At 40.5% G+C, this 26,348-nt stretch overlaps 1 protein-coding gene across 2 annotated transcripts in view; it reads right to left on the bottom strand.

Moving 5' to 3' along the window:
* B3galnt2 (beta-1,3-N-acetylgalactosaminyltransferase 2) overlaps positions 1 to 26,348 on the bottom strand; it is a 40,461-nt gene that overhangs the window by 5,607 nt on the left and 8,506 nt on the right. Inside the window, exons 2-8 of one of the 2 annotated variants that reach the window (XM_038335450.1) lie at positions 24,972 to 25,119; positions 18,499 to 18,599; positions 14,013 to 14,209; positions 9,269 to 9,364; positions 3,389 to 3,499; positions 795 to 873; positions 90 to 273 (exon numbers count right to left, since the gene is read on the bottom strand). In XM_038335450.1, coding sequence (XP_038191378.1) covers positions 90 to 273; positions 795 to 873; positions 3,389 to 3,499; positions 9,269 to 9,364; positions 14,013 to 14,209; positions 18,499 to 18,599; positions 24,972 to 25,119 — 916 coding nt within the window. The remainder of the gene's footprint in view (positions 1 to 89; positions 274 to 794; positions 874 to 3,388; positions 3,500 to 9,268; positions 9,365 to 14,012; positions 14,210 to 18,498; positions 18,600 to 24,971; positions 25,120 to 26,348) is intronic. The other variant, XM_038335451.1, reaches the window with a different exon arrangement.

Here is a 26,348-nt window from a genome sequence, read left to right as displayed (position 1 = left end):
TTTAAATTTTGAAATCTCGGTGGTTTGATGTTTCTATATCAAAATAACAACAAAGCAAATTTTAGCTACCCAACATCCATACAACCTACCATCTGTAGAAGTTCAGTAATTTTGCAGGAACATTCCGGTAAGTATCCACAACATCCACAAAGACAATGTCGTCATAGATGCTGCTCTCCTCCTGCAGTAAGGCGTCTTCCACTCGTAGATGCTGTATGTGGTTTGAGAGCCGCTGGGGCCGTGAGTGAAGGCTTCGTAACAGTGCATCTCCTTCTGAAAAGGAAAGGCTGACTGCTGGAAAATGACACTACTGCATGCGCAGGACCCAGAACTTGGAGGTGTCATCAGATTCCTTCCCCAAGGATGCGGTGGAACACACGCTCATTTGGCACTTCGGGTGGGGCAGAGTTACAGCTCACTTAGGCCTACTTGTGATAGGGCATCAGAGATACTACATCCTACATGGGCTCCACAGTGTTCTCTGCAGCACTGTTTGCTATGCTGGGAAACAATACAAGTAGAACCAACAAAAGTCCAACTATGCTTTACTTGCATAACAATACATTACCTTTAAAAGTAAGCTTCCGGGCTTTGCTTTGGAGACGGGGTATTGCCACATAGCCCAGGATGGCTTTTGAAGTCATAATTTTTCTGCAGTTTCTTAAGCGTCAGCATTTCAGGCATAAAACTTTGTACCCAGCTTGATAAGGAACTTTTAACTTGAAAAGATGACCTTTCATAGTGTATTATAAAACAAAGCTACACTGAGTTTGCTTTTGCACTAGCCAACTTACCCTGAATAGTGTAGATAAAGCCACCTGCAACTCCCTCCACACCTTCCATGAATTCATGAGGCAGTGTCCCTTCCCCAGCCTGAAAGGAATGAGAACAGAAGTGCTCCGGTATTTCATGCCTAACAATGTATTACAACCCAAAGCTGAATGGCCAAGATCCCTGACCTACAGCAGATACTGATGCCATGGATTTTTATTTATTTTACTTATTCCTTTTACTCTCTCTCTCCCTCCCTCTTTGCCGCTTTTCCTCCCTCTCTCCCTCCCTTCCTCCCTGGTTTTTCAAGACAGAATTTCTTGTGTAATTATGGCTGTCCTCAAACTCATAGAGATCTGCCTGCCTCTGCCTCCTGAGTGCTGAGATCAAAGGTGTGCACCACCATCACCTAGCCTACTTTATTTCCCTATTCTTACTTTATGTGCATAGATACTTTGTATGTATGCTCAACACCTGAACCTGCATGAAGTGAGTGCCTTAGGAGGTCAGAGGAGAGTGTCACACCATGAGGCTAGAGGCACTATGAGGCAGAGAAACGCAGCGTAGGTTCTCTGAAAGAGTAGTGTGGTGGACTGAGTAGGAATGCACCCCCACCCATAGGCTCATATATTTAAATATTTGGCGCTCAACTGGTGGGACTGTTTGGAAAGGGTTAGGTAGGAGGTGTGTTACCAGGGTGGGCTTTGAGATTTCAAAGTCATTCCCAGTTAGCTCTCTGCCTCGAGCTTATGGATCAAATGCAAGCTCTCAACTACTGTTTCGGCACCAAGCCAGACTGCTGCCAGGCTCCACACCATGGTGGTCATGGACTCTGACCACTTGGAATCATGAACCCCAAATTAAACACTCCCTTTTATAAGATGCCTTGGTCTTGCCTTATCACGACAACAAAAAAATAGTGAAGATAAGCAGCCAGCACTCTTAACCACTAAACCACCTCCAGCACACTGTGCCGTGGATGACTCTGGCCCAGTGCTCAAATTCCAACTTAAAGATAAATAAATGTTCTTACACTCACAACCGTAACAGTACAAAACTCAACTTAGTTTACATCTAACTTTATCACTTTAAAAACATTAAAGAATCATTACTTTTTTACAGAATTCTCACGAATCTGCTAAGCTCTTAGACAATTTGAGAATTCAGGACCATGTAGAGAAAAGCTTTAAACCACCATCTGCTCCCAGCTGGGCAAGGCCAAGTGGATCATTTGTCTTTATATTTAAACTCAATCTTCAACTTAGAAGGAAACTTATTTTCTTAGTATAACAAATCAAAGTCTATGGAATTTTGGTGTAGCCTAGGTATTTTTAGGTTTCACAAATGGAAGGTGGCATGATATTTAAGGCATTTGTCCAGAAAATAGTAAAAGTTATGATTCCTTCTATAAAATTCTCTATCTTAAATAAATAATGGATAAAATACTGTACATGGCCAACAAGGATGAGGGTATGTAACATGTACCTTTGTGGGTCCATTTATTTAATATATTTTCTTTTAAACATTTAAAATTTACTTATTTGTGGGTGTTTATGTACACAGGTATGCCAGTTGATTCGAGGGCAGCAGGCTTGGCATCCCATGCCTTTACCTTCTGAGGTACCCTGCCAGTCCTTATTTTCTCCCTGACTATGGATGTAATGGGACAACTGTGCCTTCTTTTCAGTGGATGTGCAAATAATGCTTTCTGAATAAGTAATAAATCACGACACTCATTTCAAATCCAGAAATTATTTCATGTGAGCAGGGCTAATAGTCAAGAGATTATTGAATATTGAAATGCCAAGTGTCTTCCTGGTCATCAGACAAGTGCCAACAGGGGCTGTGCAGCTGTCCGCACCACCACACAGCAGGCCTCTTGCTCACTACGTCTGTCTATACCTTTACTACGCCATGTCTGAGAAATTTAACTGTTAACATCATTTGCTTTAAATCTGAGGAAAATCTGACTAAAGGAGAAATGTGATTCAGAAACCCCAGAGTTGCTTCAAAATAAAACAAATGCAAGTACTCCCTCCCTCCCTCACTTTAAAGATGGCCAGGCTGGCCCTGATCTCTGGGCTAAAGCTTCAGCTTGATAAGGAGCTGGTACCCCAGGCACAGGACATTGTGCTCAGCTCAGTATTTGCTAGACAGTATATTAACTAACATTTTGCTGTCAAGGTAAGATGGCCAACTATGGAAGATGCGTTTCTTTCTTTCTTTCTTACTCTGTAGCCAGCTGGTCTCAAGTTCAGGGCAATTGTGCTGCTTCAGCCTCCTGAGTGCTGAGAACAAAGGTATAAACTACTATACTTAGCTATGAACAAACGTTTCTAAAAATGCTCACTAAAAATCTATCAAGAAATTAAATACCAAACTTTAAAACATACCAATCTTAAGGCAAAACTACATTATTCATTAATATTGGAGTTACAGGAACATGCAACTCAAGCTGTTCACCTTCACTATGGTGAAGTGTCTCAGTAACACTTTCTACTGTGTATATTCAAAACCACTGTAGATACCGCCTAGGATAAAAGTAAATTCCAAACTCTTTAATGCATGTAAGACAGTTAATGTTTCCAACCAACCCAGAGAGATGAAAAGAGCTTACTGTAATGACTCTGAGAACACCCCCTCCGTCATTCACTGTCACTCTGTGGAGGTTTCTAGACAAGAGGCCATGGGGATCTTGGCTCTCCCACACGATTGTGCCTTCAAAGCTCTGGGGGGGGGGAGGGGATAATAGTAGATCAATTTGTTTATTCTTGCCACTTAGGTTCTAAGTAAATATTAAAAGTAAAATTTTAGAAAAAAATGTCATCCCCTGCTCCCCTGAAACACATCAGTTAAATTTTTAAGCCACAACTTGAATATTTCATTGTTAGAATGATAATGTATGTCCTCAGTTATTTCTTCTGGACACATACAGAAAACAGTTCATGGTGTTGGCAGATGCTACCTGGCTGTTCCTGCTGGCTCAACTTCCTCATGTTGCTACAACTTTTAGAGCTGTTCTTTCTAATGTGGTGTAACATGCCACTTGGCTAACACTTGACTTACAGTTGTTTGCTGACCAAATGGCTACTATAACATAGGAATGTTTTGGTATAAATGTCTCTTTCCCACTAAAATTCCCAGAGGTGAAATTACTGAAAAAAGTAAGGTTTGTTTATGCATTTATTTTGGTACGAACTGTCACATTGCTTTTCAATACCTTTTTTTTTTTTTTTTTTTTTCAAGACAGGGTTTCCCTGTAGTTTCTAGAGCCTGTCCTGGAACTAGCTCTTGTAGACCAGGCTGGCCTCGAACTCAGAGATCCACCTGCCTCTGCCTCCTGAGTGCTGGGATTAAAGGCGTGCGCCACCACTGCCTGGCTCAATACCATTTTTTATTAATTTATAAGGTCATTAGCAAAGTCTGAGAATGCCAACTGCATTGAACTCTTTCTACTATAAAATTTAGAAAGAAAGTAAAAAGCTCAAGTTTATCTGGTAGGTTTTTAACATGTGACTATTTAATATTTACCAAGCCATGGGCTATACATTGAATATTAAAAATAAAAACAGAATAGCTCTTATCTTTAAATACTATCAACATGTCACCACAGGCTCACAAATGAAAAACAACATTTGGCAAGAATTAGGGTGCAGAAAGATCTTCAAATTACCACAAAAGCAGAGAAGTTTTGAAGTAGAAAAGTGGACAGCAACAACACAACACCTTCAGAATCATAAGCATTTCACAGGCTGTAGCACCAGGCTGAGGAGAGGAGGGATCTAAGGTAGAGCAGATACTTCTCTGCCCACCATGGTGACGAACCCTGGTCTCTGCTTGGAAGTGGGGAAGAGTCCCAGGAAACTGCCTGTAGGTTGATATAATTCCTCTTTTACATAAGAGGAAATTATGCTCCAATCACTGAGAAGAGCTTAAGAGTGAAGTTTAAGTAGTGACCTTTATACCCTCCAACAATCTGCCACTGGCCACTGCACAAAAACTGAGCACAGAGAGGAATCTTGGCAATGCAGCAATATGTAGGGGAGAAAAATTCAGGTATAGAATACCTAGTCTCATAGCTCCTGGATGAAACATCACTTTAAAAGCTCAGTCTTTATTGCTATAATCAAGTTCATTGCCAAAATCAAGTACTATTATTCCAAGTCATGGTGTTAGGGACCTTGACATACCAGGGGTAATGGCCATTCAAGTCACTCTTATGAGCCAGCACCATAAAACATAAATGAACTGACAATGGTCCAGTGTCAACCGCTGGGAATCTGATCACTGCTGCGCGCTGGGTGAGACGGCCTGGGTTCGCCACACGCCCATTCCCAACAATAGTCTTTTGCCTGTGCTCTGCTGCACTTTCTAACATCAGTAAAATGTGGAAGACGTGAGAACACGTTACAATTAGGAAAACGTGGAAGACGTGAGAACACGTTACAATTAGGATGGACACGACTTTGGGTCTCAGACCTGAGGACAAATCCCTTGATTCTGGTTTAGGTAGTTTAAGAAAATCCTAGACCCAAGATTGAAAATATAGGCAATGAGAATGGTTGGGAGGAAGACAACAGCACTTTAATGTCCAGGATCAGCTGGAACGTCTGGAGTTCACTAGAGAAGTCTAGGCAGTAATGGATGAAATGGCCCAGGTATGCTGAGTAAAATCAGGTGGCCAAAAGTCAAAACAGGACATAAGGAGCCACAGCAGAAAGAAAGGTATCTGTGAAACCTTACACCTTGAACCTACAAACAGAGAAGTATGGAAACGGATACACCAGTCTCTGTTCTATCTTTTCAAATGACATTTGGCAACTGGCTTGCTATTTGCCAGTAGCTCCTCCTGGCACCCAACTCCATTTATGTATAACTGGGCCATAATATAATTGTCAACAAGGTTCATCACCAGAGAAATCCACTGGTGCAAAAGTCCTTCATTTCCTCTGAAGCTGTATACCAGGTAGGGCAGCAGCAAGCATGCTCCCACCCCCTCACACATCTTTCTAGTTTCTGTTATAGGTTTCAGAAAACCAGAAAATTCTTACGATACAAAGCAACTTTGGTAACTCCGTTTGAAGATCATAAAACTATGACTCAGGAAAAAAAATCATTGTTATAGTCTTGGAAAATAGTAAGTTAGTACAAGCCCTTCTACATGGTAATTCTGTGTATTTCTTCTAGTTTCTCACTGATAACAACACAGGAGATAAAGCATATAGGAGTAAGAACTTCTTGTGGACTGGAAAAATAAAGACTTTTCATGAAAAATGTGAGCATTCAATGTCCACTAAACTTACAATAATGTGCCAGACTTGAACGACAAGTCTGCTTTCTGCTGAAAGCAGTTTTAGGTTTCAACTGCATTATTAAGAAGAATATACAATTAAAGAAATAACTATTTTATAATAAACAGATAGCAGTTTTCACTTAAACTTGTGGCTCCCCTGGAGGTTTACACTTCAGTGGGCAGGCCACAGTCGAACACATGTGACAAGCTGTACTGCTGATGTGATATCCAGATATCTTACAAGTGTGACAGTCATAGGAAGAGAGCATCTACTTCTCACAGAAGTGTTACACCAAGGGTGACTCTCACTTCTCTGGTTAAGACACAGACAACCATCACAAAGTTCCTAGGTTCCACTAGGTCTGATGTACAAAAAAAATTCTTGTAACACCAGACAGATCTCAACAAAGAAAGGGCTGCGTATGATATAAAACTTAATTTCTAGATCTCTAAGGGTTTATTATTTTCTTCTTATAAAGCTATTATGTATTTATTATAGACTTTTGGAAAATATGTGAGGAAGGCAAAGACAGGTGGATCTCTGAGTTTGAGGCTAGCCTACAGAGTGAGTTCCAGGATAGCCAAAGCTATAAAGAGAAACCCTGCCTCGAAAACCAAAGCTAAGCATTTTTTGTGAAAGAAAATAAATATCATCCCACATACTCACTAATAAACAATTTTACTTATCTCAATATTTTTCAAAAGTAATGAAATACCTAGTATATTTTTACCTTACAGCTTAAAAGGAAATAAGGCTCTTGGGGATGCCAGCATTAAAAGCTCCTTTCAGGCCATGCTCGGTGGCACAGGCCTACAGAGGCAGAGAGAACTCCATGAGATGGCAACCAGCCTAACTTGGTCTACACAGTGAGTTCCTGGGTAGCCAAAACTATACAGTGAGACCCTGTTCAAAGCAACAACAAAAACAACAAAACAACTTCCAGGTATGGACTACTGATTGCTTTTGTGGGAGGGAGAATCAGTGTTTTCTTTAAGGGTGAGGCCACTGGTTGGCTGAGTATGCACCAGTGGACAACCGCACGCTCACGAGTACATGGGCTGCATAAACTGGACCTCATCTAGAAAATTGAAATAAGGGACCTGAATTTGAGTGTTAAGGCTAGGGTGAATTCTGGAAGAGTCTGTGGGATGGGTGAATATGATCAAAATAAGCTGAATAAATTCTCAAAGAATTAATAAACTATTTTTAATTGTAAAATGTAAGGCAGCCAGAGTAGTGCTCTTTTGCTTCTGCTGGTGCAGACAGACTTCTGTCACTTTTTTTTAAAATTAATTACTCTTTGACAAAAACAACAAATCAACAAAGATCCTCCAACCATTGGCACCCCTGTCCCCTAACTAAATTTTTATTCTGAAAAACTACAAACCCACAAAGAAGCTAGAGTCGCCATGTGAGTGCCTGCCTATCTATGTCCTGCCCACACCTCCTGAAGAGGAATGCAGATGCACCGTGGCGCAGCACTTCTCAACAACGGCATTCTGAGGAAAGGAATGCTCTTCACAGACCAAGGAAAAGTAAGGGACACGCTATAAACCTATGACTGAAGCATTAAAATGTACTTTCCTCCTTCTGACGTTACCCCAAGAGGCTCCTCCCTCAAAGAGCTTCTGAAGCTCAAACCCTTGTCATTTTGGACACTCATAGCCCAACGTTACAAACAAAAGTATCAGGCATTGCTAAGTGTCCTCTGGTGGCAAGTAGGTAACTCATGGGGAAAATCATGGTGCAGTGACCTATAGAATGCTTGCCGTGTGGCAGCACATTCTAAGTGGTCCACCTGTGTAGAACCTCTGGACCAGTAACTGCAGCATCTCTACCTCATGACAGACACAGCCATAGAACATACAGAGAAATAACTGCCTATAGCCCAACTTTATAGACATTTTCTCAATTGAGGTTCCCTCTTCTTTGATGAATCGAGCTTGTGTCAAATGACTAATCAGCACACAAATCTTGTTTCAACTACTTGTATTTGATGCCAAAAGTACACAACACACTATAAAAATGTGTGGCTCTGCTGTTGCCCTTAATCGGAACACCATGAGACTGGTGCTTACAGGGAAGCTGCCAATGGTCCAGCTTTCGCATCTTTGCGAAACTCAGCTTTGATTTTGCAGACAAACTCAAGATAGTTTTCAGTGAACCCCAGAACTGTCCAACACTCTGACCCCTACTATGGTTTCAAAGCACTAAGTTCGGAAGAGGACTCAATGAATAGGCTGAAGCTGGTGGATGGGCACTGTTCATACCTGCCTCTGTCACAGTCCTTGACTACACTGGGGAAACCCTCAGGATGCATGAGGGCATCTAGCAGACAAAATGGTCTCCAGCATGTAGGATTTAAGACTATCCAAGAGCCCAGAGGTGACAGACATGTTCTCAGATATCATCCACAAATGTTTACTGTTATTAAATTTTTATTTAACTTGAAAATAGTGCCTATTATCCTATCTGCACTGTTTTTTGTTTTTAATTTTTGATACAGGGTCTCATTACATAGCGCTAGCTGTCCTGAACTCAGTATGTAGACCAGGCTGGCCCTGAATTCACAGAGCTCTGCCTGCTTTTACCTACAGAATGTTGGGATTAAAAGTGTGCCCTATCATACCTGGCAATGTTGTGGGATAGTTGATCGCACTCTGACAGTCCCAAGACTGCCAATAAAGTTTATCTTGAATTAGAGAAGCAGCAGCAAAGTGACAGTAACCTCCTCTCTCTCTTCTTCCTCGCTCCAAAAGGGTGAAGGATCTTTCTAAGCCCCTCCCTCCTGTATTTCTCTATATGTTCTGGGTCTTCCAAAACCTCTATGGCTAATGTTGGTCAGCCAGTAGCTAGCTCATCTCTCTGATTCAAGGTAAACTTTATTGGCAATCTCGGGAGTGTCAGAGTATGATCAAAATATCCCATAACAGACATTTTTTTTTTTTTTTACGATTCCTTAGATAAGTAAAACATTTAACTTCCAAAATACCTACTGTTTCTAAGACTTAATACTACCCTTTGTCACTGAGACAGTCACACAGTTCTCAACTTTAAGTTAACCATGGCTAAGAAGTTCTCTTGGTGTAACTGCAAAATTTAGTGCAAGCTTTGTTGGTACTGCTGCTTCCACACTGTAGAGCTGATGTGGTACAACAAAGCATACACTACAAAAGCAACACTGGTCTTCACTCTAGCCATACCTCTGGTAAGATGAACTGCTCCACAGGCTTGTACCATAGCTTGTTCACCTGTATGCCACAGCTTGGAGGACTAAATCGAGCGACAAAAAGGGCCTCCTGCAAGATGGGTAGGAAGGGACGGAGAAACAAAGAATTTTCCTGTTATATACAACAGATCCTCAGACACTGTGTAGCTCTGTCAGTAAATTCACAAAGCCACCAATCACACTCACTGTGGTTTCAACAACTTTCAGGTATTTACTTTTTTTTAATGATTTATTTTTATTTTATGTACATTGGTGTTTTGACATGTGTGTCTGTATGAGGATATCAGACCCTCTGGAACTGGAGTTACAGACAGTTGTGAGCTGCCATGTGGGTGCTGGGAATTGAACCTGGGTCCTCTGAAAGAGAAGCCAGTGCTCTTAACCACTGAGCCATCTCTCCAGCCCTACTTTTTATTTTTAAGTGTATTTATTTTATGGGTTTTTTTGTTTGTTTGTTTTAGTTTTTTGAGGCAGGGTCTCTCTGTAGCTTTGGACCCTGTCCTGGAACTAGCTCTTACAGACGAGGCTGGCCTTGAACTCGGGGATCCGCCTACCTCTGCCTCCCACTGCCGCCACTGCCTGGCATGGGTGTTTTACCTGCATGTATATTTATGTACCACATATATGCCTTGTACACACAGAATGCAGAAGAGGGCATCAGATTCCCTAAAAATGAATTTATAGATAGATAGTTGTGAGCCATCATGTGGGTGTTGGAAACTGAATTCAGATCCTCTGCAAGAATAACAAGCATTTGTAACCACTCTACTGCCCCATTGAAATTTTCTAGTGCTGTTGCCATGGTCATTAGATTACTATATTACTGTTTTACTGCTCTAGGGATTCAGCTGACAACCCTTCGCATGCTAGATAAGCACTGCACTATCTGCAGGGGGCACAGTCCTCTCTTAAGACAGTGTCTTGCTAAGTTGCTAAGATACTTTTGATCCTCCTGCCTCAGCTTCCCAAGCAGCTGGGATTTGGTTTGCCAACAGGCCTGAATGAAATTATTAAGATAAACTATGATTTAAACATTATATATTTATACAGTCTTTAAAAACCTAAAAAACTTTAAAAACCTTTAAAAACTTGACATGAAATGTATTAAAGGAAATGAGTGTTTTCACTAAATTGAACCAACATATTTTAATATCCCCCCCATATATACCCAAGAACAAACTGAAAGTTCACATGGAAAACCAATGTACATGGGAATCCTTCAAAAGGACTTTCAGAAGAGAACACAGAAACCACAAGAGGGAAGAGAAGAGGACGGCTCTTAGGATATGTATTGTTTTTCTTTGTGCTTTCCCATTTCTTTCAGGCAAATGCTCAGTAAGTACTCTACCACTGAGCTACGCTGCAGCCTTCCACAAAATCTTTTTTTTTTTTTAACTTTTACCACAGTAATAAGACTGCTACAATCCAGTAACTGGATAAAGAAATTCCCACTGAAATCATGACTATAATGTGTCTTCTTTCTCTTAAATTTATGTCTATCAACTTATTAACAAACCAGATATTCTTTTTTAATATTTATTTATTATGTATACAATATTCTGTCTGTGTGCATGTCTGAAGGCCAGAAGAGAGCACCAGACCTCTTTAGAGATGGTTGTGAGCCACCATGTGGTTTCCGGGAATTGAACTCAGGACCTTTGGAAGAGCAGGCAATGCTCTTAACCACTGAGCCATCTCTCCGGCCCCAGATATTCTTTTTTTTTAAAAGAAAGATTTATTTATGTATATGGGTATTTTGTCTACATGTACATTTGCACACCAGAAGAGTGCAAGAGGCATCAAATAGGGCTACAGTTATAGATGGTTGTGAGCCACCATGTGGGTGCAAGAAATTGAACTCAGGATTTCTGGTAAGAATAACTAGTGCTCTTAACCATTTAGCCATCCCTCCAGTCCACAAACCAGACATTCTTTAGGTGGAGTAAAAATAGGACAAATTGCAAAACAGACATTTAATCTTTTATTAACATTGCTAGTAGCATTAGCAATTCTATTTATCTGTCTGTCTGTATGTCTATGTACATTGGTGTTTTGTCATGGGTATCGGGTTCCCTGGAACTGGAATTACAGACAGTTGTGAGCTGCCATGTGGGTACTGGAAATTGAACCCAGGTGCTCTGGAAGAGCACTCATAGTGCTCTTAACCAATGAGCCATCTCTCCAGCCCCAATTTTATTATTTTTTAAGACAATTATTTGATTATGGTTGCCCTTATACTTATGATCTTCAAGCTCAGCTTCCCTAGTGCTGGAGTTTGAGGATGATGTCAGCATTCCTGAACGGAAAGAAAGACAACTCAGGAACACTGTGGAAGAGCTAGACCACTGGGAAGAATGCTGTCAAATGCTGTCCTCTGGACATGACATGACTGTTGCACACAAAACTCACAACAGTGGTTACTGACACAAGACCTGCTCAAGACCAAGTCAGTTAAAGAGTCTATCACAGGAATGGGGGTGGGGTTAAAGCTAGAGAGATGGCTCAGCAGATAAAAGCACTGACTGCTCTTCCAGAAGACCTGGGTTCAGTTCCCAGCAACCATGTGGTGGCTCACAACCATCTATAATAGGATCTGATATCCTCTTCTGGCATGCAGGTATATATGCAGAGTACTCACACATAAAATATAAATAATAATAATAAAAAGATTCTATCACAGGACAGGGAGGAGGTTCTGAAGTTCCACCTTTAACTGTGGAGCTACTGGAATTTGATAGCTGTGAGGGAGACTCACTTTTCTTTTGAAGAATGACCACTGGTAGGTTCTCCATGGTCCACCATGGTCCCCCAGCAGATGGCCCCAAGCCCATGTTCACATAATCAGCATTAATTGGACTCAGTGGGCATAGGAAGGAAGAGAGAGAGGAAAGAGGATCTAGCTATATAGCCCTGGCTGGCCTGGAAATAGCTTTATTGACTAGACGGGCCTTGAACTTGTGGAAATCCTCCTACCTCTGACTCCTGAACACTGGCATTACAGTTCTGTGATTGACCTTGTTTGATTTCAACAAAACAAACCAACCAACCAGTCAACAAAAATTGAAAAGGAGCTTCTAGTAATAGCAGGCCAATTATTATCTATAGATAACAATGATGAACTCTGTAAAACATAAAAAACATCTTAGCCAGATATGATGATACCCACCTGCAATCCAACACTTAGGAGGCTAAGACAAGAGGATTTCAAGTTTAAGGGCAACCTGGGCTGTCCCATCTCAAAAACAAAAACAGACCAGTGAGCAACAACAACAAAGACGTGAATGAAACTGGAATTCAAACACATGTAAAACGTGGAACAGAATCAAACCATGGAAAAAAGGGAAACTGGGTCTATTCCATCTTCCCTTAGTGTTCTTCATTAAAGATACAATTCTATACCAACTTAAAAAATCAGAGGACACAGGATAAAAACAGTTACAAGGAAAACTCACAAGCAAGGAAAGTTCTCACACATACATACAGAGGTGGAGGAGGGAAAGGAAAGGGAGGAAGAGAGGGGAGGAAGGGTGAACTTTAATTTCTTCCCATAAATTTTGCCCAATCTGAGACTGATCCATGAGACACATTGGAAGCAGAACCCAGGCAGCCCAAGTAAGAGCAAAAAGAGCCAAGCAGGATTTGAACTGTTGTCCACTGCAAGGAACAGTTTAGAATCCTCCAGCCAACTTAACTGTTTGCTACTTCAAAACATGAAGAGAGAAATGGATTCTCGTTTAAAGATGTATTGAGAGGTCTCACAATAGATCATCCAGAGTATCTGGAGTTACTAGTTGCTAAGCATAAAAGAAAAACCTATGTCAACAGAAAAGACAATACTACCAAGGCAGAAACCCACAAGGGCTTAGAGTAAGCAGACATTAAAAAAAAAAAAAGAAATGAAAGAAAAACTATCATTTAACAAAGTAATAGGTTTCCATATGGTGTTTTCATACATATTTCATTTTGGTTTATTATTTACCCTCTTATGTCCCTGGTCCTACAGTAGCATTTAGCTCACCCACTGTTATGAAATATTCCTTTACACTGTGTGAAGATGAGTCACTGTGATTGGTTTAATAAAAAGCTAAAAAGCCAATAGTCAGGCAGGATTTTGGGGGCAGAGAGAACGCTGAGCAAAAGAAGGGAGGAGACAGCAGGACTATAGAGCAAGCAACATGAGCATTACAAAGTAAAGGAAAACAAGTCACATCAAAGAACGCGGATTAAAAGACATGAGTTACTTTAAGTTATAAGAGCTAGTTAGAAACAAGCCTACACTATCGGCCAAGCTTTCATATATAATCAGACTCTATGTGGTTTCTAATCCAGTTTGAACTGATTTTTTTTGTGTAAAGTAAAAGATATGGATCTAATTTTATTCTTTTGCAGGTGGCCATACAATTAGCATCACTTTTGAAAAGACTGTCTTCTCTTCAGCTCATGTTTCTGACACCTTTGTTAATGAAGCTATGGGGAATTTAGGTTTGAATTCCTAATCTAGTCCTACTTTTCCTTCTGCACATATAATTCATCTATCTATGGTAATCTCTCCCCAAACCAGCATTATAATGCAACATATTTAACTTCAACCAATACAGGAAGAAAGATGGAAGCCACCCAACCATGGAGAAGATTCAGTCTTTCAATCTATTTAGGGCAATAAGGAAAAGTTTCTAAAGAAGAAAAACTGGAAAAATCCTGTACATGCCAATACACACCTCCTGCTCTGCCTGATACAACTTGACGGTGATGTTCCTCTGAAAACCAATGTCACTGGCATCATAGAACACTCCAAGACTGGTAATCACAATTGGGTAGAGAACTCGGAAGCTCACGCTGACAACTTGGTCTTCAGAGAGTCTGAATGAAGAAGTATCTTCAGGGAAGTTGAAGGCCTCGATTTCTTGATTCAAAACTAAACAAGCAAAAAGAATAGGGTATTATGTCATCAGATAAAATCCAGACTTCTGCACACACACATGTGCAAACACATACAACATCCCATAGGTAAATAATGTAAGTCAACTACAAGGTATCTACACGGAAGGCCTGGATAAACACTATTAAACATTATTAAAGTACTTAGTATAGTAAAAATGATTAGAAAATTTGATCTTGCCCTTCAAGTTTTAAAAATGCTACTTCTTATTAAGCAATTTGAAAGTTTATGGTATATTGTAGAAGGAACGGCAGGCTGTGTCCCGCCACCAGGCTAGCTTTACCCAAAATAATTACACGGAAACTGTATTCATTTAAATACTGCCTGGCCCCTGGCCCGTTATCTGTAGCTTCTTATTGGTTGATTCTCATATCTTGCTTTAACCCATATTTAGTAATTTATATAGCACCACTAGGGGTGGCTAACCAGGAGAGGTCTTAACCTGCATCCATCTCAGAGAGGAGAAGCATGGTAACTCACTATGGTGATTGCCTGAAGCGTCTGCCCCTTGCCTTCTACCCAGCATTCTGTTCTGTCTACTCCGCCTAACTAATTTTCTGTCTCTTAAAGGGCCAAGGCAGTTTCTTTATTAATAATGAAAGTAACACATAGACACTCCTCCATCAGTATGTATGGAAACCACTGCGGTATAGGAGTAAATGAAATCACTTCGAACAACATTGAGAAACTTCTATAAAATATTTATGGCAGATAAGTAAATTAAGCAGATTCTGAGCACCTACTCTACACTGCCCATCACATCTACACACACCACTTCCCTTTTGGGAGGAGCGTTATGTCACCTACCAGGTTAGACTCTATAACCCTAAGGGACACTGAGTAAGCGTCCCCAAGTCACAAAGTGATGCAATCGGGAATCAGACCCATGTTTAATGACTCACAAGTCAGAGCTCTTTTTATAACAGTACCCCGAACTGTCCTTTTTTCTCCAGAACTGGGAACTGAACCTGGGCTTCACTCATGTTAAGCAAGTACTCTACCAGAGAGCCAATATCTCCAGTCAATAATCCTTTTCAAGTAACTTTTCTAATTACAATAAAAGAACCAGGATAGATTAGATGATAAGACAATACGGCTTATTTGTCAAAAATTGTTTGAGAAATACAAAACCTACTTTAAAGACAAAGTTCTCTGTAGTTTTTAAACCCTGCTGATGACCCAGCCAGGTAAAATCGATGTGTGTACACACATGTACTTATAAAGCACATGTACAGACTATAGCCAGTCTCTACATTGGTATCAGGGCTGAGAGTCCAATTCAGTGGTGAAGCTGACCTGCCCAATACACACAAGTCCCTGGGGTTGGTTCTTGACACTGCAGAGCTCACTGAAAACCACTGAATCCCACTCCTCAAAATAACACAATTAACACAAAATTCTGCTTTGACAGAATTTACCAAGTTCACTGATATTCTAAGAAAGACAGCCCTGCTTTACAGAGACTAGAATATAGCCCTATCTTGTACATACTTAGGTCCCTCACTTTAGTCCCTAGAAGGTATCTTATACTTAAAAAGATCTTCAATAAAATGAAGGAGATTAACAGAAAATGCTGCCTCCTTCTTGTTAATAGACATGAGATGTAGAGGGCAAAAAGGGACAGAATTTTTTTTGCCAGGAGCTAGAGAGCACTGTCAGCATCCAGAATGGAAGACAGCAAGTTTTTCTCTTTAGTATATTCAGGAGACAAAAGGCATCTAAAGTAGAAAGAAGCATGTCTATTAAAAACAGGAGGTCAAGTCATTCTTAGACTTTCTTTACCTTAAACAAATGTACCTTAAGTTCAAGCTACCTGGAGCAGGAAATCTTGTTGCTTTGACAGCAGCCATTAATCAAACCTTCTAGACACACAGCAGCAGGATTAATGTTCATGACCTTTAGATACTGAAATAACCCAAATGCTCAGGGGGTAATAAGATATACCTACATTAAACAGTGCAGTTTTAAAAACTATGTATTAAATGATGAAAGTGTTCTATTAATGAAGCATTTACCCCTCCACTATCAATAAGCAATTAAGATGGTAAGTTCCAGGTAACAAGTGCTGGGGATGGGACCAGGGCTGCATACTGCTAGGCAGACACTGTGTCAGTGGGCTATCCCTCCAGCCCTGTGTAATGTTTCTGTATGTGGTTGTCCTGTTTTAATTTCTGTAGGCTACTACATTAGTAACAACACATCTGATGAGGTTACGATCCTATGCTCTCTACTAAAAGCTAATGGAACCTCTCCTCAGAAGAACACAAATATATGTATAATTTTGTCTACAAAACCTCTGCTTTATGATAAAGTCTAGAATATATGCTTAATTTATTGAAAAAGTGGGCAGAAATCCAATCTATGAAAAAGGCAGGCTCTTCAGTACAAAGTCTCTATGGAGTTCCAGAACCTACACTAAATGTTCTATCATTTACTTCACCCCTGTACTCGTCTCCATGAGACTACTTTTCTTTCTTTTCTTCCTTTCTTTCTTTTTCTTTCTTTCTTTCTATTTTTTTAAATAGCACTCTGTAAATCAGGCTGACCTGGAACTCATTTTGTAGGCAGATTGATCTCAAACTTATGGCAATATTCCTGCCTCCCTAAGGCTGCAATTAAAGCACGCGCAATTATACACTTTATCACTTTCTTACAGATGATGAAGTACAGACTCAGGAGGCCACAAAGCTAACATGGCAGAGCTGGCTTTAGAGCCACAGATTTTCAGCCCACACCTGTGTATGATCACACCTCAAAAAGTGAGATACATGTAACTGTGAAGACTGATAAACTTTAAAACAGACCAGCACACGCGACAGATTTGGAAGCCTCCTTTAGAACTGCAGCTGAACACCATGGGAATGCTAATAAAGAGCAGTAACATGGGGCTGGAGAGATGGCTCAGCGGTTAAGACTGTTCTTCCAGAGGACCTGAGTTCAATTCACAGCAACCACATGGTGGCTCACAACCATCTGTAATGAGATCTGGCGCCCTCATCTGGCCTGCAGGCATACATGGAGGCAGATTGTTGTATACATATAAATAAATAAAATCTTTAAAAAAAAGAGTAATTACAGCCTCCCTGACAACATGGAACCCTCATTAGCATCAGCTTTCTGCATCCTTATCCAGATTATCACAAACTTAATTATAAGGAATATAAAATAATTTTTAGTAATTCAAACTTTTTCTTGTTTCTTTTGCAGAAACTTAGTCAATAGTCCATGACTTTTAACCTCTTAAAATTTCTTCTTCTGGCCGGGCGGTGGTGGCGCACGCCTTTAATCCCAGCACTCGGGAGGCAGAGGCAGGCGGATCTCTGTGAGTTCGAGACCAGCCTGGTCTACAAGAGCTAGTTCCAGGACAGGCTCCAAAGCCACAGAGAAACCCTGTCTCGAAAAACCAAAAAAAAAAAAAAAAAAAAAAAACCAAAAATTTCTTCTTCTTCTTCTTTTTTTTTTTTTTTTTTTTTTTTTTTCCATGTTCTTGATATATTGCCCAGGCTGATTCCCAAGCAGAAGTGATCTTCCCATTTCTGGTTCCCCAATGGTGGGATTCCAGGCATTTGCCACATCACCTGGTTGCTGTGGGATGTCTTCTGTACACTATGAACATGTGTTGTTCATAAAGGTGCTTTGGCTTATGACAAGGCAAGATAGAGTCAGGCAAGAAATCCAAGCAGAGATACAAGTGAAGAAGGGCAGAGTCTGGGAGACACCAGCAGCTGCCCAAGGAGCAACATGCCACAGCACTGGTGAGCCATGGGCCACATGGCAATATATTAATAGAAATGGGTTAAATTAAATGTTAGAGCTAGCTAGTAATAAACCTGAGCTATTGGCCAAACATTTATAATTAATATTAAGTCTCTGAGTGATTATTCGGGAACTGGTGGGTGGGAAAGAAACATCTAGTTACACTTGATTTTTGATTCAAAATCAAAGTCAACTCACAATATTTGTATCATGGTTATTATAAATTAATGGGTAAAGTCAACATTTCCCAAAAGTTCAAAATTCAGCAATCTATAAATAATCTAATTCTCTAGATGCACTAAGTCATACTGAAGAATATACTGGTCAGCCCTGAAATTGTCAGTAAAGAATCCCAAAGACTCCCTGAGTGACTAGTCCATCTCTCAAAAAGGCTGGAATACAAATTTTGATGACAAATATTTAGTTGGTTAAAAATAGACTCTCTTCCATAAACTTTAGCACCTTTTGCTTGACAACAAACACAGATGGCAGTCTGGAGGACAACGCACCTGGGTTGGTGATGTTGAGCAGCCGGCAGGAGTAAGGATCCTCCCTGTCTTCCACAGGCACTTCACAGCCACGAGCACCTATGATGAACTTCACAAGCACACTGAGAGGGGAAATTAACATCAGTTATGGATTCATTTCACATGGAGCCATTTCCTCATACTCATTTCAGACCTTTGAGACTATTCTCTAACTTTATTTTTCTAGCCTAACAAAAGGAAGGGACTTGCAACCTAAGGGCTGCTAACTACTGAATGCCTTTATATGAGTCCTCTTCTGTAGTACTAAAGCAACTGTAAATGTTTGTCCTGGCTACCAGCAAATGCTCATGCCAGCTACAGCAGATCACAGTAATATCAGCTTCTCAGAACTGCATTTGGAACTTTCCTTTTCTCTTGCTGGACTAGTATTTCTAAGAGGAGGTCCCTGCTGCTCTCGCCTTGTGTGACTTGTTACCCAAGCTTTTTTGCCCTTCATCTCTTCTTGGTCTGCTCATTCTTCTTACTCCATATCCTCTGACAACACTAACTTATTCCTAAGGCTGTAAATGGTACAAGAATGATTCTTGAACTAGCACATCTAGTGTAGACTCATCCTTAGAGTAATCAATCCTCAAGTTCTTTGGCATCTAGAATACCCACAGGAAGCTGAGTTCTGAAGTGCTGGCTTATGAGAGCTAGTTGTCAAATTTTCAGGAATTTTGTAAATGGTTAAGTACAGTGTTTATTAAACTACAGAAACATGCCGGGCGGTGGTGGCGCACGCCTTTAATCCCAGCACTCGGGAGGCAGAGGCAGGCGGATCTCTGTGAGTTCGAGACCAGCCTGGTCTACAAGAGCTAGTTCCAGGACAGGCTCCAAAGCCACAGAGAAACCCTGTCTCGAAAAACCAAAAAAAAAAAAAAAAAAAAAAAAAAAAACTACAGAAACATATATTTAAAACAAGGGAATACTCAAGCTCCCCATTCTTTTATCTGTTTGATAGAATATTTATGGTATACGGTATACTCTTTTCATAGTTCACACCCAGCTGTGTCACAGTAGCTGTTTGAAATTAGCCTTGGTGAAAATATTTAAACCACAGAAATCAACAGTAATATAAATAAGGTCTAGACTTTTTGTATCACTGTTTGTCTATCCTGAAAGTATAAGAAAATGTTAGTCACGCAGATTAAAACTAAGTATAATAGATCTTATGTGAATAGTACTTTTTCAATGTCCAAAAACTATTACCTGATTCAAAGTCACTGACTTCATTGATTGAGAAGAAAGTACTGAGATATCTTAGTAAACACTTTAGTCTTACTTTCAAAAGTTTTTTTTTTTTGATCCTTTTTTTCTTATTTTTATACATGTAGGAGTGTTTTGCCTGTATGTACATCCATGTGCCACATGTGTGCGTTCTCATGGAGATCAGAAGAGGGTAGTGGGTCCCCTGGGACTGGAGTTACAGACAGTTGTGAGCTGCCATGCTGGTGCTGGTAACTGAACATAGGTAGGTACTCACTGAGCCATATCTCCAGCCTTAAGTCTTATTCTTTAACGTGAAATATTTACCTCACAGCTATATGCCTTTGCTGATTCCAGTAATAAGTTTGTTACGGATCTAATATCCTGGCAAAACAGAAGCATTCTATGAATTAGCTGGCCAAATAGAATTGACTAACTTTATAGAGCAGTGCATAAATGTTATTACCTATCAACTATGTGCTACATCTTTCTATCAATAAAATTATGATAAACCTGTGTACATATGAGCAGCCTCTTTTACAGAGAGCCATTTAATAACCATTTCCAGAGGACACTCCAGCCTGTGGGCACCTGAGCTCAAACACATGCTCTGCTGAGCTTCTTGTCCAGTACTCAGCACCCTGACTGGGGACTTCACAGCTCTCCATGTCAGACAGTCAGCCCTTACTGATGTACCTGCTCCTCCCACATCCTCTGGTGAGATCACTGCTCAGGAGTCACATTCCTCAGCAGCACCAGGACTCCTCTACAGCCACAGGCCTCTCTTCCTGCCCCTCCCTCACAGTCTTCTCCCTCTCTCCTTCTTCCCTAAGCGCCCCTGCTCTAACACTTTCAACGGCCCCCAGGTTACATATGACTGGTGCTTCTCAAGCACCCCAGATATTTTAAAAAGGTTTTTTTTTTTTTTTTTGGCCAGGTAGTGGCAGTGGACGTATTTAATCCCAGCACTCGGGAGGCAGAGGCAGGTGGATCTCTGCGAGTTCGTGAGTTTGAGGCCAACCTGGTCTACAAGAGTTAGTTCCAGGACAGCTAGGACTGTTACTCAGAGAAACCCTGTCTCAAAAAAAAAAAAAAAAAAAAAAAAGACTGAATTTTATCACATTCTGTCTGTCTGTCTGCATGTATGTGTGTGCGCGCTTGGCACCTATGCTGCCTGAGTGTGCCTGCAGCAGCCAGAAGAAGGAGTTGATTTCCTGGAGCTGGAATTCCAGGTAGTTGCAAGGCAGCTGATAAAGGTGCAGGGCTGAGAACTCAGGTTTCTCTGGAAGAACAGCATTCCTAACTGCTGAGCCAGCTCTCTAGTCCCATTCCAGGCTATTCTGCAGGTATCCCCATTGTATCCTACACTGCACTACTACACCTAGTTCTACATCCAAGGCCCCTAGACTCCAGCTCTACTGCACCTCTGTGTTTTAACTCTCATTGTGCATGACCTGCTTAGAACAATAAATACATTAAAGTGACAAATTACAGCCTATCACAGAGGCTTAGAAACAAACAGTCCTCATAAATAAAGCTGAGTGTGACTCCTTTAATAAAACACAGCTATCAAAGGATGCCATAACCACAGAATGCATCATCTCTTTCTGATGGAGGATTCTCATTGGCTAATAAACAAACTGCTTTGGCCAGCCCTTAGGTGGGTGGAGTAGACAGAACAGGAAGAAGGAAGTGAGGTAGATGGCTCAGTCAGATGCCACGCCTCTCCTAAGTTAATAAATCGCCATGCCTCTGCTCTCTGGGGCAGATGCCATGCCTCTCCTCTCTGAGAGATGCCATGAAGCCAGCCACCAGGTCAGACGTCCTGAATCTTTCCCGGTAAGACACCACTTCGTGGTGCTACACAGATTATTAGAAATGGGTTAAAGCAAGATGTGAGAATTAGACAATAAGAGGCTATAAATAATGGGCCAGGCAGTGTTTAAAAGAATACAATTTGTGTGTTGTTATTTTGGGGCATAAGCTAGCCGGCGGCCAGGAGCCGGGTGTCGGGAAGCCGTCCACAGCTCATCACTACATCTTTCTACTGGGCAGCTGGGTGGGAACACCTAGGTAGACAATTAGCATTTGTAATAAAGGTACATACAGACATGAGTGAATATGGTAACTAAATTACATACACTCATCATTTTTTTTAGCTATCTTAAATAACCTTACTAAATCCATATAACTATTATGCACTAGAAAGTTATTTTTGGGCTTCAATCTCTTCTTATGTAGACAATCCATTATCTTCAGAAAAACAAACACAAGCTTACTACATTTAAATAACTGCTACAAAGGCAAATGAATTACTGCTATAAATTATACTGATTATTTTTAGTTCTGAGGTCTTCATTGTTGAGTACCTCACTCATTGACAGGATAGGTTGTAGATACTGGAATTCTATCAGTACAGAAAACAAAAACAAACAGCCTACTTCCTAGTGGGAAATGACGAATAACTTATAAATGTATTACACATGCTAGTTGGTAATGTGTGTAATAATAAAGTCGAGCAAGGGAAGACGGGAGAAAAGAAGTAGAGTGCTATTTAATCTGAGACTGTGAGCTAAGGTAACATCTACCATAAAGACATTCAGTGAAAAGGTGGTCCAAGTGAGGGCAAGGCCTCTGAAGAGGAAGCCTGAATAGTCAACATTGGGAGGAGGGGTATGGGGAATGGGAAAGACGACACAATACGCTTTTCTCACATGCAGAATCTAGGTAGGTGTGTGTGTGTGTGTGTGTGTGTGTGTGTGGTGTGACATGAAAGCAAAAGGATGGAATCACAGGAAGGATGAGAGGGTGAGGGTAAGTATGGGCAAAGTACAATGACAAACTTATGAAAATATTATAATAAAAATCAACATTATTTTGTATGCATTAAAAAAATCAATCCAGGGGCGTGAGGAAAACACAGTAAATTGACTTACATAGGAGAAGGTGATGTAGACAAGGTCAATGACTACCATAATTTGGGATTTTTATTTTATTATACTTATTTATTTAGAGACAAGTGTCATTAGTTAAGACTAGCATCAAACTTAGTATACAGCTGAGGATGACCTTAACCTCCTATCTATGCCTGATAGGATTTTATTCTGAGAAAGAAAAGACAACAGAAACAGGCAGGAGCACACACATGCATGCGTGCGCACACATACACACCCAAGTATCAATGGAAGTTATGAATAGAGAATTAACAAAATTGGACTAATCTTAAGAGGATCATTTTGGTCTGGCAGCTATATGGAAAATATAATGTGGAATAGGACTAAGACAAAGCAAGCAATCCATACAGGGGACTTCTGCAACAATACAAGTGACAGGAAAAGGTAGAATACAGGTAAGGAAGGCAGGGGTAAAGGGTGTGAGAAGTCTGACATATGAGCTTGGTTGGCATGGGAAGTAAAAGCAAGGGAAACCAACATAACACCATGATTTTGGTCTGAGAAGTTGGTGGCACGTCTTACTGGGCATGACAGCAAAAACTACTGGAAGTCAAGCTCTGAAGGTGGATCTGAGGTCTTTCCTTGCTAGGTACAGGATTTATTATTGTGGTCATGTACTAAGGAAACCTACCAGGAAGAGGAATGGAAGCTGCCATGAGGAAGATAGGAAATCTATACATGTTCACTGTCGGTGACAAGAAAATTACCAACTGCAATTTACCTCAACAGCCAACCAAGAAAGTGATGGTTTACTACAACCCCAAGAGAACTTTTTCTGCTACAGACTTCGTGTCTTCCAATCCTAGGTAGCTCAGCCCCATGCCTCTCCCCTCAGTTCTTCACCAGTCTTAAGAGATGTTCACTCTTAGTACATGACTGTATAGCCGGGGAAAGGCCACAGAACCACCTCAAGAACTCAAGTTCCAGTAGTCTTTTCTGTCATGCCCAACGAGAACTCGTCATCAACTGCTCAGACCAAAATCATAGTTTATGTTGGTTTTTCTTGCTCTCACTTTCCACGCTAACCATTCATGCCCAACCATTCCTGAACACCAGCTGGGCCAACTATTATGAGCAGGAGAGGCAGTGCACAGCCCAGTTCTGGGAGGGTGGTAGGAGACTGTGATGGCATGCCATGCACACCATCATTATGCCATTAAAATACTACACGACTGAAGATGTGAGGTTACTGAAAATAATCTAGGATGCCAACCCGAAAACATATTCTTTCAAGTGCCTTCTGGCTTAACATCTTGATAAAACTTTCCTCTAAGACTCAGAAGGAAGTGGTTATTTCTCCCAAAAGAGCCATGTTTCTAAATCAGTGTCTCCTGTTTATTTTACATGTATGTGTTGGGGAATATTATTTTAAGGTGTGTTACTTTTGTGTATGCTGTGGAACATTTGTTTAATGATGTAAAGATGTGTTGCTTTTGTTTATCTCTGTGAAGCTGTGAGTCTTTGCCTGACTGAAACACCTGATGGTCTAATAAAGAGCTGACCGCCAATAGCGAGGCAGGGGCTGGGCTAGGCGGGGCTGGCAGAGAGTAAACAGAAGGAGAAAGGAGGACAAGGATGCTAGAGGCCAGCCGGCCAGTCAGAGTCAGAGTGTAAGTAAGATACTGCAGAAGTAAAAGAGGAGACAGCCCAGATGCAAAAGATAGTGGGGATAATTTAAATTAAGAAAAGCTGGCAAAAGCCGGGCGGTGGTGGCGCACTCCTTTAATCCCAGCACTCGGGAGGCAGAGGCAGGCGGATCTCTGTGAGTTCGAGACCAGCCTGGTCTACAAGAGCTAGCTCCAGGACAGGCTCTAAAGCTGCAGAGAAACCCTGTCTCGGGGGAAAAAAAAAAAAAAAAAAAAAAAAAAAAAAAAAAAAAAAAAAAAAGCTGGCAAGAAACAAGCCAAGCTAAGGCTGGGCATTCCTAACTAAAAATAAACCTCCTTGTGTGATTTATTTGGGAGATGGGTAGTGGGCCCCCCCAAAAGCCAAAAGAGTAAAACATCACTCAACATGTATGAGTGTTTTCTCTACATGTATGTCTGAGAACCACATGTGTGCAAAGCTCACATAGACCAGAAAGGAAATTAGATCCTCTGGAACTAGAGTTACAGATAGGTGTGAGTCATCATGCAGGTGCTGGGAACTGAACCCAGCTTCTCAGGAAGACAGCCAGTGCTCTTAACCACCAAGTCATCTCTTCAGTCCCAATATTTGACTTTTAAAACTAAGGGTTTTTTGTTTGTTTGTTTTCAGTTCTTGAAACAGACAAGAGTAATTCAGAAAACCTACCGTTGGCTTAAAGTAGGGTGCTGCAGCAAATGCTTCAGCCAGGTGTTTCTTATCACATTTCGAAGTTCATGGTTATTTCGAGCTGATAACACACCAACTACCACATCATAGTGACTAAATTTCCACTGAGGAAATAAGGCTGATTGACCTATAAATAAGCAATACATATTGCAAGTCAGTTACAACATCTCAACTATAGTAAACTCAGCATATATCATAAAAAGTTTATTACACATACAACATGCTTTTGCTTATAAAACATACATACAGATAAATAGAAATAAAATTTAAAATTTCATTTTAAATTAAAAAAAACAAACTCAGCATCCAGAAATATGTACAACATACTGGCATGTAGGCTTCTGGTATCTCGTATGTATGTATTTATACATTTATGCTAGCATAAGAAAGATTGTCAAAACAAAGAAGTTTGTTATAAGAATCAGCTGTGAAAACCAATATGGCATAAACAACATATAGCAGGCAGTAAGAAAGTCAATTAGGTCAGTTAGAATCCTAGATCCTTCAAGTATTTACTATGAGAATTTTTGTTGTTGTTTGTGGTGGTTTGAAAGAAAATGGCAACCAAAGGGAGTGGCACAATTACATGTGTCTTGGCTGGAGTAGGCATGACCTTCTTGGAGCAAGTATGTGTCACTGAGGAGGTGGGCTTTGAGGTCTCATATATGCTCAAGACACTGCCAAGTTCTCAGACCACTTCCTGTTGCCTGCAAGATGTAGGACTCTCAGCTACTTCTCCAGCACCATGTCCCATCAGGATGATAATGGACTGAACCTTTGAACTGTAAGCCAACCCAATTAAATGTTTTCCTTTATAAGAGTTACCCTGGTCATGGTGTCTCTTCACAGCAATAAAAACCCTAAGACGTTGTTGTGTTTTGAGACAGGGTTCTAACATGTAATCCAGACTGGCATCAACTCCTACATAGGTAAAAACTGGCTCTAAATGTCCAATTCCATTACTTTTGCTGCCCCAGTATGGGTATAACAGGCATAAACAACCATACCTGGCTGAGTGTAAGTTATATAACTTCTTAAGTGTCAGTTTTTCTTAAACATAAAATGACTACAGTGTTTCTCAAAAAATATATAAAATTTAAGTGAGACAATGTGTGTAAAGGTCCTAGTTTAGGGCCAGTAGTATTTAAGTAATAGTTATTAAGTTTGGGGATTAAGTCAAGGACCTCCATGTTAGACATTATCACTACACCTACACACACACACACTCTCTCTCTCAAGTCAGCTAAAACTTTTAGCACAAACCAAATGTTCTAAAGAATGAAGCAGAAAAAGCAACATTTTTAGTAAAAAAAAAAAGTTCTTTAACAAATTATGTACACAGCTCACTTTTTACTG

The sequence above is a fragment of the Arvicola amphibius genome, chromosome 6, assembly GCF_903992535.2.
Source record: "Arvicola amphibius chromosome 6, mArvAmp1.2, whole genome shotgun sequence".
NCBI classification, from domain to species: domain Eukaryota; kingdom Metazoa; phylum Chordata; class Mammalia; order Rodentia; family Cricetidae; genus Arvicola; species Arvicola amphibius.
The sequence above is the reverse complement of the archived record's forward strand: the minus strand, read 5'-3'. Positions and strand labels throughout refer to the sequence as shown.